This window comes from Electrona antarctica, assembly GCF_951216825.1.
Source record: "Electrona antarctica genome assembly, chromosome: 22".
In the NCBI taxonomy this organism is placed as follows: Eukaryota; Metazoa; Chordata; class Actinopteri; order Myctophiformes; family Myctophidae; genus Electrona; species Electrona antarctica.
In genome coordinates this window covers 20093941-20109417 of record NC_136805.1, presented here as the reverse complement: position 1 = coordinate 20109417, position 15477 = coordinate 20093941, and the positions used below count along the sequence as shown (strand labels likewise).

Here is a 15477-nt window from a genome sequence, read left to right as displayed (position 1 = left end):
CACCGCAGCGGAGAGGAGCGTCTGCTAACACCGCCTAATGTTATGAGCAAACTGGAGAGCACGGAACGGAGACAGCGTTTGTTTCTTGTTTTACGCAAGCGCTCTATTTTTCCGTATGTCCACTGGGGTTTATACGTAGCCCTTCACCTCGCCTTCAGAGGGGAAAAAAACAGTAAATACGGAACTCCGCACCGGACGGACGAATTGTCAGTGAAGCCACCTAGCTGCTCTGCCCGCGGTACGATTCGTTCTGTACCCATTGTAGCCCCGCTGACGTGTGATCGACTGGTCTGGTCTCCATATTTGGGCATACTGTACATGGAACTCTATATGGGCATTAAAGGCACACAGACAGACGGGTACAACGGGTACCGAAACCTTATTGCATAACCGGGTAGGGCATTCATTTCTAACTTTGGTCGTTCCTAACTTGAATCGTTCTCAAGTAGGCCAATCTAGTGTAGTGTTTAGTAATGAACTGTTCCTCCACCTTGCATGCAACAACTCAAGTTTAGGTGCTCCAGAAGCGCAGGAACATACGATAGAAGATAGTCAATGATGTAACTAAACAATGATTATGTTTATATGATACGCTTACATTTCATATTGCACACCATATATGCACTCCTCTAAAGTTTCACCCACAAGAAAACAAAACAAACCATATAGGGCCTTTGTACAATGTAAGCATTAAAACCAACCTGCTTATCGAGAGCAGTCAGGGGTTTCAGAGTGACTTGCTCAAATGTATATTGTTTCTAAAAACGTAATTGTTGCCCCAGAGTCCAAACCATGGCATTACCAGCACCACACTCTGAGCTAATAGGCTAGCTAAATAATGAACAGGTGAAATGCTGCACAGAGAGGTCCCACTCCCAGAACATATGGAGGGAGGACAGTGGGTGTCGGGTGTGTGCCACAGTACTTGATCCCAAAAGCACTGTGCAGCAGCTGGATGTCCAGATGGGGCAAGATGCCCTCCCAGAGAGATTTTAATGGAGCTTTCTGGATCACAGGGGTAAAACGGGGCACTGCACCCGCCAACCACAAAGGCAGGCAGACGCGCACAATGCACGCACGCACGCACGCACGCACACAATGCACACACACACACACACACTAGAAGAGAGTGGCAATATTAGCAGTGAACAGGCTTTGTTGAATGCACCGGATGCCCCACACCCACTGCCTCCTCCACTCTTTGCACTTTTATACAGCTTTCATCTTGTTTTATTATCTTCCACCGTTTCATCTATCACTTTCTATCCAGCACAGTTCACACATGACCAGAACCCTTCCCCCAGTTCCAATCCTCTCTCGTTTTATATCTCACAGCTCTTTTTCTCTTTAGTGCATGCGCACGCACACACATGCACACACACACACACGCACACACACACACCATTCCATTGCTGCGCTGTAATCAACATCACTCTCTTTCATTGACACATTCCTGTGCAGCCCACCTGCTGTAGGAATAATAGACTAGTGTTTGACTTTGATAATAAGTAAATCTCTCTCTGTCTGTCGCTCTCGCTCTCTCATGTACTGACACAAACATGCACCTTTCCCCAACAGACTGAGGTGGTAACCAACAGCTATCAGTGTGCAGTTAAACAAGGGAGTATCAGGCCCCCTGGGCTAACCTTTTCACCATTGACCCACACAACATCCACCCACCTCATTCAACTCATAGTACACACAAACACACACACACACACACACACACTGCAGCAGCGGCTTCACAGAGCCTCATTGTCACGTCTGCATTTCACAGCAAGTCTCTGCCTGTACCCCCCCCCCCCCAGATACTAGCCCCCTTTCACCATACAGAACAGAGGCAAGCGAGCTTCTCATTCCTGTGTCCCTGTGTACTGAGAAATAAATCAGAAAACACCACCGCCACAACAATCAGTCCCATCCGCTCCATGCCAATTTGGTTTATGTCGCTCATTAAGCATTCACCCCCATCCCCACCCCCAAAATAGGCCTACATATGCACACAATTCCACTTGAGCGGGCCTTTTTGCCAAGGGGTTAAGAGGTCATACATGCCAATGGTACACTAAAAAACTTTTGAACAGATAGGATTGATGGTCTGAAGCAAAGCCAATATTTGTTTTTAGTTCCACTACTAGGCTGAAGGCAGGGCTGGACATTATGTTTTCACCCGTGTTTCTGTCTGTCTGACTTTCAAATAAGGCTCTATAACAGCTTTATGCAGACAGACGACCCATTTCTCCTCCTATAGAGATGATTGGCCAGTAGTCACTTGAGTGGCAGCGTGGCATAGCGTACCCTCCGCACTTCCGGTGCACTTCTGAGTGTAAATTGTTCCGCCCTCCCGTCTACACACATGGCTCCAACGAACTGCAGCGGCCAATGTGGCATCCATTTTTTTAGTGGTGAAACAACTCCTATAGAGTGTCGCAGTCCCGCCCCTTACCAGGGCCCAGGAAATAATTCCCTGTTCATTTTCCTCATAGACATTTCAAAAAGTATTTATTTAAAGACCTTTTAAGCCTCGTACAAAGCCAAATCGAGTTGTGAGAAATCATGACAACAAACACAATTTTTCGGGGCGAACAAATAATTAGAAAGAAGAAAAAAACGGCAGGTTACAACACTTTTTTGCTTGTTTTTCTTCTTTGTAATTAGTTGTTTGGTCCGAAATATTGTGTTTATTGTCATGATTTGTCACAACTCGAGTTGGCTTTGTACGACGCTTAAAAGGTCTTTAAATAAATACTTTTTGAAATGTCTATGGGAAAAATGCATTGGGAATTATTTCCTAGGCCGGGCGTCGTCATGAAAGGGGGCGGGACTGCGACGCTCTATAGACAGCTATGTGTGTGCCTGGGTCCCTGGGTCCCTGTGTCCGAGCACAAAAATAGCGTTTGGTTGGTTTTTACCACCAAGTGTCACTGTTGCGCGCACACACACACACACACACACACACACACACACACACACACAAACTGTACATGATGATTTCGGGTGTGACAGTACAGTACAGTACAGTACAGTACAGTACAGTACAGTACAGTACAGTACAGTACAGTACAGTACAGTACAGTACAGTACAGTACAGTACAGTACAGTACAGGGCCCACCTGGGGACCCCCACACGGTAACTCTGTCATTTCTCGACCGTTTCACACATGGGGCGGCTCCCCGGAACCGGGCCGGCACCCTGGGATGCGTTCCTGTGTTTTTAAGATCTATGGCCCAGAGGACACAATGATGGAGAGAGGGAGGGGCCTGGCGTAGTTTGTGCTCCACAGCCTCCACTGAGTGCCCCTTTCTAGTTAAATGTTGTACTGTCTGTACAGGGCTACATCCATGCATGCAACCTCTAAGCTAACCTATAATAGCTTGTTGTCTCCACCAGGCCGAAGGCATGGGGAGAGAGTATGTTTTGCACTCCGTCCGTGTGTGTGTGTGTCCGTGTGTGTGTCCGTCCGTCCGTCCGTCCTTCCGTCCGTCTGTTACCAGCTAATCTCCGGCACCGTTAACCTGGTCGATGCCAAACTTTGCACACACACTCCCTGGATGCCAACGATGAACCTCTGCCCCGCATTTTCCAGAACGGCCTGTTATAGCGCCACCATGAGGCAGCTTTTCACATGTTTTACCTAAAACTGCACCGATCTGCGTGAAACGTTGCATGCACACTCCCTAGAGGCCAAGGACAAACCTTTGACCTGCATTTTCCGCATCTGCCTTTTATAGCGCCACCAGGAGGCCGACTTTTGTAAAACACATTTTTTGATATTACTCCTCCAGATTCTGTCCAAAAATCTCACAAATCGTTACACAGTATCTCTATGGTCATGTGCTCAAGTCGGATCTGTCCGATATTTCATATTCCATCCTAATTGGCTATAATTGGCTTTCACAGTTTGCAAGATTGCCCCGTTTTGAACAAAAGCCTCAAATCATGAACGCAGCATGCAATTTACGTGAAATCTTTCACACATTTTCTTACTAGGCTGAGGAATATATCCCACCCTTTTCACATTGGCCTGTTATAGCGCCACCAACAGGTTGATTTTTGCAAAACACATTTTTGGAACAAAATGCCTCAAGTCATCCAATTGCCATCAAAGGCAAACATGTTACTCCTAAACATTTTGCCAAACATCTCACACAGTCCTATCCTCCTGGTGGAGACCTGTGCCCAGAAGGGCACTTTTTCTAGTTATGAATGATGTGCTTGTTGACCCAAGATGTAAAGAGAAGAGACTGGTTACTAAAGTTGTGATCCGTTACTTTTGTCAAACAATAGCATTAACATTATCCATTACCTGGATAATAGTTGGACATCATTCAGGTTGTAACAAGGTAACAAGAGATGTTAATGATACCTGATTTAGTTGATCATTAACAAAATGCTTCTCTGTGAAGGCCTGCATCAATGGGAAAGTTAGTTGTTTTGGAAATGTTCAGTTAAGTGCAATATGAAGAAGTATGTGAAGCATGTGCACTTCAAAATGAAGGTTACACACCAAATCATCATTATAGACAGTGCAGAGCAAACTAAGACACATAAGACACAATTGCTCACTCAGCCATCAGTGCTCTCAATGCCCTTACACATCACACTACTTCTCCAAAGTGAGTAACAACCACAGCCACAACAGACAACACTAGAGGGAGCGACCGTGATCTGGTACCACCCAAATTTAGAACAAACATGGGAAAGTTCTCATTCTAGCCTACTGCTCTGCCACCAAAATGTGGAATTCCCTGACACCATCCATCCACAGTGTAACATTGGTTTCTTTCAAAATTGGCCTAAAAAAGCACACACCAAATCAGGAAACCAAAATAAGGTAAATGTAACTTTCCCCACCTCTTTTGTACATATACTATTACTAATATACTATAGTGTTTGTATTTGTTGATGATATGTATTATTGTGTTAATTTTGTATGCTCTGTTGATTAGTTGAATACAATACAAACAAGTCCCAATGACTTTTGTTGTGTTATCCTTTTAGCTTTAATGTCTTACGGTACCACGTGCTGTTTTACATTTCTGACTAATAAAGTATTCAATAAATCAAAGTAAAAAGAACCAACAACACACTTCCAGTCTAGCTTTCCAGGATGAGGGTATTTCTCATGAGTACAAGTTATGTCAAGTGATGTGCCAGCTTGGAAAGAGCTTGGTGCTGACCACAGCAAACCTGGTAAGCCTGCCTCATGTCTGTCACACATGGCACCAGTGTAAACACTCAGTGCCGAAGGCCCGAGGGTCAGTACCTGTCAGTGGGTTCAGCACCACTCAGCATCTGACTGATGGCTCATGGTCTTGGGAAACACCACTGAATTTGGGAATGTCACTGTATAGTGTAAGATGTCATGGAAACGTTGTAAATCAAGGAAAAAGTCAGATGACAAATATATCTCAGTGTAATATTTACCACTGTCGGTTGGCTCTTTAAGTTTAAGCTAATTCCTGGAGCTTGCAGATGTTACCTTATGAATGGAAAATAAAAATGAAGACGTGATGCTACATTCTATCAGCTAACACAGTTTGCTGGTAACATACAGGCAGTGCTGCCTGTATGCTCATAGGTGATCTTACAGAGATGCAACTGTAACGCCCTGTGTTCACATGAAAGGAAACCAAGCTCAACACATGCTGGAGCCAGGTCTGAGATTGGACAGATAATGCCTGATTTGTACTTAATTGTGCACTGTGTTTTACACCAAAAATAGCAGTTCCACAAGCTTGTAGGTCGGCTATTTTCGGTTTGCAACATGAAACACAACTAGTATGAACCAGGTTTAAAACAAGAGGTGTACTTGACTGAGCACATATTCTGATGGGAGGAAATACAGAGACAGATCATATTTGTAGTTAATTGAAAGCTGATTCAAGGAGGACACACTATCGTGTTGCATTGCAGGGTTGTCATTGAAATGTAGGCCTACACATACATAGACTTTGCCACAAGTTACAACACAGCATTTTTTTTGTTTTCATATCTCCTGCTCAAGACCTGCATAAATGCATGCATGCATTTCATTAGACTAGACTAGAGGGTGAAACAGTGAAATTCTCCATTTGAACCATTCTTTCTTGGAGCACAAAAAGTTGCTTGAGGGCAAAAGAGCAGTTGCAAGGACTATTATCAAACTGTCATTAGTTTGTACCTAGTTTTGGAAAAATAAACCAAAGCTACTATACGACTGCATTATAAACTAACCGTAACAGCAATGTAAATCAATACTCAATAGGCTATAACTGTCTGGCTGCCAAATGGTCAGGCCTAATCACCTGATACAGTGAATGGGAGCTCCACCAAACAGGCAGTTATCAATTTCATGTCATTGATCTACCTCAAGTTCCGTAACCCTAATGTTAATTGGGATATAACTGTTATAATCCCATCCCCTAGCTAGGCTATTATATTGTTATGGACAAGTTAGATAATGCTGGGTGTTACATTACACTAATTTGTTACATTAGTAGTTTGATTGCATCTGTTAAAAAGCAAGCAGATATTTTGCCAAAGTATAATTTCAAATGAGTTTGGATTGGTGGAAGTAAACTTCAGTTTTCTACACACTGTGAGAATATAACAGTTACATTACAATGTGTCTTCTGTCATTGAATCAGACTCTGCATAATATGTGGGCTGGCATATGGAAATGCGCCTGCATTCGAACCCAATTTCTTATTGTCTTTCTGCCCACCCAGCCAACCGTGCTGCATTTCTGCTATGGGGGTGTAAACTGTCACAGCAAAAATATGTGGCACATTCCCTTAAGTCACTGGGGAATTATACAGTTATTTGCAGAATGCATGTACTAGTGAGGAGATCGAAAACGATTTGATCATCCACTCATAAAAGTGGGCTCACAAAAAAAAAAGTTTAACAAGTTGTAAGTAGATTAGTGACATAGTCATAATTTACATAATTTAGTTACTGCTATTTGATGGGTGCTGTGTGCTGTTCAGTTGTGTTAGGCCTAGGCTTCATCACTCTCTCTCAAACAAAACTGCATTTCTTCAGCTAATAACTTATTCATGTTTTACATTATGTATTTCAATAGACCAGCAACGCTACAGCTTGCATTCTTTCTTGTGGGGTGGGGCCATGGGGGGCGTAAGACACGGTCAAGTGCATGAGAACCAAACCAAAACAATGTCCCTTGTCCCACGACTCTGCAAGAGGCGCACCATGCTTGTTGCTTACTCACACCAGCATAGGCTAATACGGTGATTAATTAAGTTCTATACAGCAAACACGTGCGAAAAATGTAACGATATTAAAATGGATTTCAGTAAATCGATTGTGTACGGTCCATTTCCACTTGGGGAGATTAGGGAGGGTCGAGAAAAGGTCTCGGACAGTCCAATGTCCGAGAAATAAATGCCCATTGTAAAGAGTAACAAGTGTTAGTGTTCTCTTGTTATAACATGTCACATAAATAAACGAGTGTCATTTCATAATTCAAAGCAGCGAAATACTTATGGGAGAGCGCACTTACTTCGGCGTCAGAGTGGGGAGGAATTCCAACAAGGCAAAAAGCAACTCCATTCATTGGACAGTTCGGAGCGTTCTTCCTCAAAGTCTGTGCTGCGTATTTGTAACCAAATAAAAATGTTAAAAATAATAATAATAATGCTAGAAACAATTATTGTACTGTCAACAACATTGCGGAGCCCCAGTCGCACTCTGCTGCTCCCCTCCCAGTCCCAGCCCTTCTACGACAGCCAGCAGCATCAGTGAGCCCGCCTAGAGTACAACAAAGGTGACGCCCCGCCCACGCAAGGATGGGCGTAGTAATGATGCATGATGAGAGAGAGGGGCTGCAGCTGCAGCCGCAGTCATCATTTTCATATCAAAGAGAAAGAGTTATGATGAATGAATGAACACTGTTCACCGACCGACTTCACTTCACGTTGATAAAACGGACGCTGCAGAGCTCAGTAGTAGCCAACATTGCAGTTTATGCATGTGTCCGAAACCTGGTACGTTCTTATTATAAAAACAAAACAAAACAGATAGCCTACAATAACAGTGCCAGTGTTTTTCTTTCTTGCATTTCATATCGTGGCAATATCCAAGGTTCAAAGCATAATTAACAGCCATTTCACAGCCTTAACAGCCTTTCCTTTAATTAATATATTCAATTAATATAAAATGTCCAATCCAGTTTTTAATAGTTTTATAGTTAAAACACTTTTAGGCTATGTAGGCCTACCTGTAGACTTGCACATGTACTGTATTCTCAATACATGTTTTATATAGTTGTCTCCACCAGGCCGAAGGCATGGGGAGAGACAGAGTATGTTTTGCACTCTGTCCGTCCGTGTGTCTGTCCGTCCGTCCGTCCGTCTGTGAACAGCTAATCTCCGGCACCGTTAACCCGGTTGATGCCAAATTTTGCACACACACTCCCTGGATTTCCAGAACGGCCTGTTATAGCGCCACCAGGAGGCCGCTTTGTGCAAAACAAGTTTTGGACAGTACACCTACAGATTTTGTCCAAACATCACGCAAATTGGTACACAGTCTCTCTAGAGCCATTCAACGAAACAGGAGCAGGAGTGCTCAGTTTCAAACAAAATGCTGCAAATCATGAACACATCGTGTGATTTCCATGAAATTGTGCACGCACATTCCCACTAGGCCGAGGAAGAAATGCCACGTGAACATTTTCAACTCAGCCTCATGGTGGCGCTATAACTGGCCGAAAAGTGTGTTTACCTCTAACTGCACGGATCTGTGGATAACTTTGTATGCCAACTCCCAGGCCAAGGAAAAACCTTTGCCTGGAATTTTTCACATCTGCTCTTTATAGCGCCGACATATGTAAAACACATTTTCTAATATTACTCCTTCAGATTTTATCCAAATTTCACGCAAATCGGTACACATGCTCTCCATAGTCATGTGATCAAGACGGGTTTGTTTGATTTCTCATAATCCACCTTCATTGCCTACGATTGGCTTCTAAGCTTTTCAGGAGTAGCCCGCTTTGTACCCGTTTTGTACAAATTGCCACAACTACTCAACGCAGCGTCCGATTGCGGTGAAACTGTGCATGCATATCCCCACTAGGCTGAGGAAGAAATGTTTTCAAATCAGCCTCATGGTGGCGCTACAACAGGCCAAGCCGCGTCACACACACACACACACACGATTATATTACTCCTAAACATTTTGCCAAACATCACACACACTCATATCCTCCTGGTGGAGACCTGTGCCCAGAAGGGCATATTTGTTATAACATCACATTTTAAGCTACAGTTTTATGTATATTTAAATTATTTTGAATTCATTTTCCTACCTCCACACCGACCATGGTAGAGTTTGCTAGCATTTGTGGCAAGCTACTTGTACTTTTGGTAAAAGTGAGCAGATCTTTGGTCTTGTAAATACTTTCATTGTAGCGTTAGCGTATAGTGTTAAACTATATCCTACTTAATTGTGATGGCTAGGCCTGGGCCATGGCTCAGTGGTCCAGGCACCTTGGTTGGCAATCCAGTCTGGCAGTGTGCCGCGGGTTCGACGAAAAAAATAAATTGTGATGGTTAGAGTTGCTTTAATCTAAAAACATTAGATAGATAGTTGCTGCTGTTTAAAAGTGTTTAAAATGTGCGCAGCCCCATTAGGCACACAATTGAATGGTTATGGACCATGGTCTACTGGCTAGTTGAGTATCTCGCACTATTGAGATTTGACTCCTAACTACTGTACATTGGAAATAGTTTCAGTGAACTGCTGTATAATGGTACTTGGTACTAATGTATAATTTGTTTTTCTCTTCAAATTAAAAGTGCGAAAAAGAGAAAATGTCATGGTATACTTTTAAACCTAAAATAAAAAAGAAAACAGCCCTGTTTTTAGTTTTTGTACCCTGACCTATGATGCGCACTACATTCTTGTTTGTGATTATCACAGATAGTGTGTTATTGACACTTTAGGTAATAGCCTACAGTCTGTGTGTTTTCGATGAACTGAATATGAAGGACCCCAAATGGAATCAAATCATAGGCTTTCTTGGGTTTAAATCCTCTTAGCAGACCTTGTATTGAACTGTACTTTCCTGTGCTTTTTTCTGCAAACTGTTAATACAGTATTAATCAATCAATAGTCATTCTGAAAATAATAATTAATTGCTGTTCATTTTTGACCAGGATACATACACAGACTTGGGCATATATATCCAGATCTATCCATCCATCTAATGCAAATGGCAAATGGCTTCTTGGTTAGAGTGGGTGACAATGTTATCACACGTAAAGATGAAATTACCTACCTAGGTTCCATCCTGGAGGCTAATCTTTCCGGTGATAAAATGGCCACCAACGTAATCAAAAAAGTCAACCATAGAACAAGATTCCTCTACAGGATCTCCTCACTGGTCAACAAAAACACCTTGAAGACTTTAACAGGAGCCCTTGTACAGGGTTTCTTTGACTATGCATGCACCTCCTGGTACCACAGCACCTCAAAGGCCCTTAAAACCAGGCTCCAGACTTCCCAAAACAAACTGGTCAGGCTCCTACTTGATCTAGCCCCCCGAACCCACCTCACCCCTGCCCACTTCGACAGGCTGGAATGGCTTAGGGTCGACGACAGAGTACAGCATCTTGCAATGGGTCTGGTCCACAAGATTCGATACACCACCAAGATACCCATGTACCTGTCTAGATACTTCCTTAATGTTAACGAAGTCCACACCCACAACACCAGAGGGAGTGCAACGAACCATGTACAACCCAGATTCGGCACAAACAAGGGACTAAATTCTTTTCGCTCCTATGCCACCAAAATGTGGAACGCCCTACCAACTGTCATTAAGACATGCGAATCCCTTGACTCCTTCAAAACCGCTCTCAAAGGGCACCTACGGATGGCTGCAATTCGAAACTGGCCCCCGTAAAATCTGAATCCCCCCCCCGCCCCCCCCTTTTTCCCCCTCACTGTATATATTTCTTTTCCCTTTTTACCTCCTTTTTGATGAATTCCTGTTCTGTCTATAGAAGTGTCTATTTGTACGTCTCTAAATGTTTTGATGATTTGAACATGGTGGACCCTGTTGGAAACAAGTGTAATGCTTAATTGGGTCGTCCACTCACAGTTAACAGCCTTTGTATTGAGTTTGTGCTTGAAATGTACTGTAATTCTGCAAACTGTTAATAAATTCTTCAATCAATCAATCAATCAATGCACTATCAATCAATCATAGCAATCCTTTTTTCCTGGGTGAGGGTTTGATTAAAGGACCAAGAGTGTGATAAGTTGGTAGCTGGCCATTGAAGTGCAAGCTAAAGTTCCATGCACACACTCAACTGTCACTGTGAGCACTGTGACACAGGCTAAGATCGGCCAGCAGATAGTTTGCTATGGATGGTGGGGTAGAATTTACGGCTGAGGAGGAGACACTGGGGTTTGTCTGGCATAGGGGCAAATGAATCAGCACAGAGCAGTAAACAATGACCTATGATGGCTTACATTGGATGAGCACCAACAGCTCCAACGGCCAGCAATACCTGCCATGTCCTCAGCTCTCTCTTTCTTTCTCTTTGTGTGTCTGAGTATTGTATGTGTATTACACACACACACACACACACACACACACACACACACACACACACACACACACACACACTACAGTAGTGTGGTCCAAAGATGGCATTTAGATGCCATCTCAGCCAGGTCAACTTCACATCAGCAGAAAATAAAGCTGCTACATTATTTTCATTACAAAACTGGCATACTATTACTATGTTTTATTATCTGTAAATTCAGTGTTTTACTTTTTGTCAGTCTATAGCCCGATGTGTGTCTGTCTGTGTGTCTGAATGCTGTGCTTCTGTATTAACTCATTTATACTTTTCGTGAGTCAGTGTCCTGCAATGGAAATAGACGATCTGCAAGCTCATAACGCATGGTGCTGTGACACGTTATGAGCTTGTAGATCTGCTATCTTTGGTGCGAGGCACGGTGCGCAACCAAGTATAACTTATTCGGCTTAAAGTATTCTGTGGGAGAATGGTGAGGTCTGCCCTGCGGCGGCAGTAGAGCGCGTGCGTGGCTCGTGGTCACTGGAGCGAGACGCAGCCCCGATGCTGATGTTAGCCGACAGTCCCCTCGGGCCACAGGAGGGAGTACACTCACACACACTGAGTCACTCATTATGTAATAGCAGTGAATAACATCATCGGTGAGAAAAAAAGGGACATAAAGGCTGAGATATTCTAGTTCACTCTTATACACCCTCTGCTGGCCTGGCTTCAGTTTACATGTGCACATGTGTGCGAGCTCGTGCGCGCGCACACACACACACGCACACACACACACACACACACACACAGCATCCAGTGATGATCATGGGTTCTCTCTTTCACCGCGTCCAGTCCACGCCCCACGCAGACAGTGTCCTAATGAAATTGCTTCCTGTCCAGAGATTTCTTGTAATTAAATAAATAAATCTACACAACAGACCAGTCTTTTCAGGGAGTTGGACTTGATGCTGTCATCCTATCACCACATGGTAGCCAATGTGCCCTTGAAAGTAGATCTGTCTGCAAACAGAACATTTCATGAGAATATTATTTTAAGTGATTATTTACATGCCGCTTTCGCGAGTCTTGTGCTTTGAGAATTCCGTGCTTTGAGAAATCACAAAAAACATTGTACTTTTGTTTTGTCCAATAGCAACAATCGTTTGCTCTGTCACTGGTGACATGCAATCAGCACCGTGCAATCACAGGCCAGCAGATTGAGTAGAATGACTAAATGCCATTATGTAAGCCCTGGTAGCTCACGTCAACTAAAAGCATCTAGTTGGAAGTGACATTTAGTACATCACTTTTGGCGTTGCAAAATTCCATCATAGTGCATGAGAGATGACATCTACTGGAATTCAGGAGAAACAAGTCGTGACCCTGAAATGATAGCATACTGTTGTACTACCCACTCTCAATTTGGTGTCCCTTATTTGGTGTCATTTTTTTGGTCATTGTAGGTGAAATCTGATATTTCCGTGTGACACAGAGGTATAGTCAGATTAAACTGCTTTAGTTGACTGCTTTAATTTTGAAAAGGTTCAAGTAAATTCTGTTTGTTCTAAAGAAAATCATGAAATACAGACTCCTCCATTATTTGATTAATAAAAAGAAAAAAGAGAAAAAATAACTGCTAAGAAAATAACCTACTACAGTATAAAATAAAGTGTATAATTTGTTAGTCTAAATAAAAGTCAAGGTATAGTGTAATCATATCCAAAACTATTAACAATAAATAAAGTTACATTACCATAAGGCAGACAGGGGTTCTCAAACTGTGGCGTGTGCACCACCCCTTGTGATGCGTGAACGCCCTCAAGGGGGTGTGTGACATGAAATGGTTAATGGAGGATATATGGTGTTATTTAACACAAACAGCATCATACGTCATCATAAATCACAATTTGTGTCCTCACCTTTGTGTTCAATGTTTGTGTTTACTCACTTTTGTCTTCAATATTTGTGATTACAAACTTTTGTCTTCAATGTTTGTGTTTACTCACTTTTGTCTTCAATGTTTGTGTTTACACAAACACTCAAAACTGGACATATTTTGAGGGACTAGCGCCCCTCAAAAATAATAATAAAAAAAGAAAATATATATATATATATCGGCCAAATGCAACAAACTGAAAGTGTTAAAACTGACTTATAATGGCTCAACTTGAAGGGTACGGTACTTCCAAAATGCATCTTTCGTTGTGCTTTTCCAAGGAATGGAAGAGATTTCTTGGAATTAATGTATCAGGTTCTCGATAACTAGAGATGAGTGCCCGGGGGTTAATATGAAAACATCCCTATAGAAAGAGGCCCATCGTTTCCATAGAAAACATCACACCGCTGTCCAGATATCGTGACACCAATCAAGCAGGACACAATGGCACCACAGGGGTCTTTATCCTAAAACCCTAATGCCCCAATAAAAGCATGGCTGGTGAAATTTAATCTAGGCATGGCGTTGGAACGGATATGCAATTTAGACAGAAAACTCACTGTATAATACAACAAACAACTGTCCGTGTATGTGTATTTTGGGGTTCATGCCATCTGTCTATTTACAGCACCACACAGGAGAGATTTCCCTAAATATTTAATCCACCTAAATCCCTTTCTGCATGACATGGACAGGCTGTGGCCACTAGAGGGCCCCAGACTGTTGGCTGACTAATTTTATGTTTGTTTTCTAGGGTCACAAAGGGGCAGGGAAGGATTAGGATGAAGTGCACATGGACTGGAGGTCTTACCAGGCCAAGACAAATATGTATACGTACATTGGAGAAACTTCAGTGCACACACATGAACATACTTTAGATATGATGGCATGTAATATAACACATTCCTACGATGATATTGTTGCTGTCGGGCAGAAACCTCTTAGCTCCATAGTTTTTTATTTTGTATGTATTTGTTTTGTAAATGAATGCCCTACTTCGTCATATTAGAGTGTCACACAAAAGTAGCAAATCTACAATATCAAAACACGTTGCGATGTGACTTGCAGATTGGCTATTTTTGAATTTGAAAGGTAACAGTTTTGGACATATAAGGTTTCTACCGGCCGACAGCAATGTGATATAAATATAAATATGCGCGCGCGCACACACACACACACACACACACACACACACACACACACACACACACAAAGAGAGAGAGCAGTCGGATGAGGGTCACTTCAGATCTACAAGTTAAGTTGCATTGCGTTTTGAGCTTGTAGGTCAGCTATTCGCACAGAATGTTCACCTATTTTCGGCGAATGTTCACCTATAAGGAGGACATACCCAGAATAGGGACGTTCATGCAGTTAACTTTCCTCCAGGGATAGGGCTTCATCTCATCACACTGATTCATTGATTCAATCAGTTTCTCTGTGGCTGCTCTGAGAGATGTTCGACTTTATAGGACACTCGGTTTGTATCAGCCTCACTGGCAGGCCAAGTCACCATCGTACAAACAGTACCCATCTCTGGACTAGAATAATGACCTTGTTCTTACTGCAGCTCCAAAAACGGAAGACTTTCAAACAGACGTACCTCAGAAAAAATAAGACATGATTCTGACAGTAACAACTTAAACCCTAATAATTAGTAAACCTGACCTGAGTTGGCTATACGTTCTGTTAACCCCCCTATACACCAAATCGCATTTTGCGACGCATTGTGGGCTTGTAGATCTGCTATTTCTGGCGAATGTTCTACCTAGAATAGGGATGCTATGCCAGAGAGTGACATAGATTTTGAGAGTGACATAGTTTTTTATCCCAAAGCAATACTGTATACAAAGTTGCTGTTATTCGAAATGGTAGTAGTGTTTGGATTTCAATTTGTATGCAACATAATTTTGTGTGTATTTTAGAATAAGTTTTATATTAAAGTACCTTTTGTCTTTTCTTCTCTTTCTGACCCACACTATTTTCTTCCCCCAGAACTTTACATC

At 42.6% G+C, this 15477-nt stretch overlaps 1 protein-coding gene across 8 annotated transcripts in view; it reads right to left on the bottom strand.

Moving 5' to 3' along the window:
- LOC306915720 (rho GTPase-activating protein 23-like) overlaps positions 1-15477 on the bottom strand; it is a 62581-nt gene that overhangs the window by 38102 nt on the left and 9002 nt on the right. For 6 of the 8 annotated variants that reach the window (XM_079493268.1, XM_079493273.1, XM_079493270.1 and 3 more), the window contains exon 1: positions 7506-7686. The exons of 1 other annotated variant lie outside the window; for it this stretch is intronic. In XM_079493268.1, the coding sequence (XP_079349394.1) occupies positions 7506-7559 (54 nt within the window). In that variant the 5' untranslated portion in view covers positions 7560-7686. Of the gene's footprint in view, positions 1-7505; positions 7687-8222; positions 8316-15477 lie in introns of those variants that run through there. One more of the 8 variants, XM_079493272.1, reaches the window with a different exon arrangement.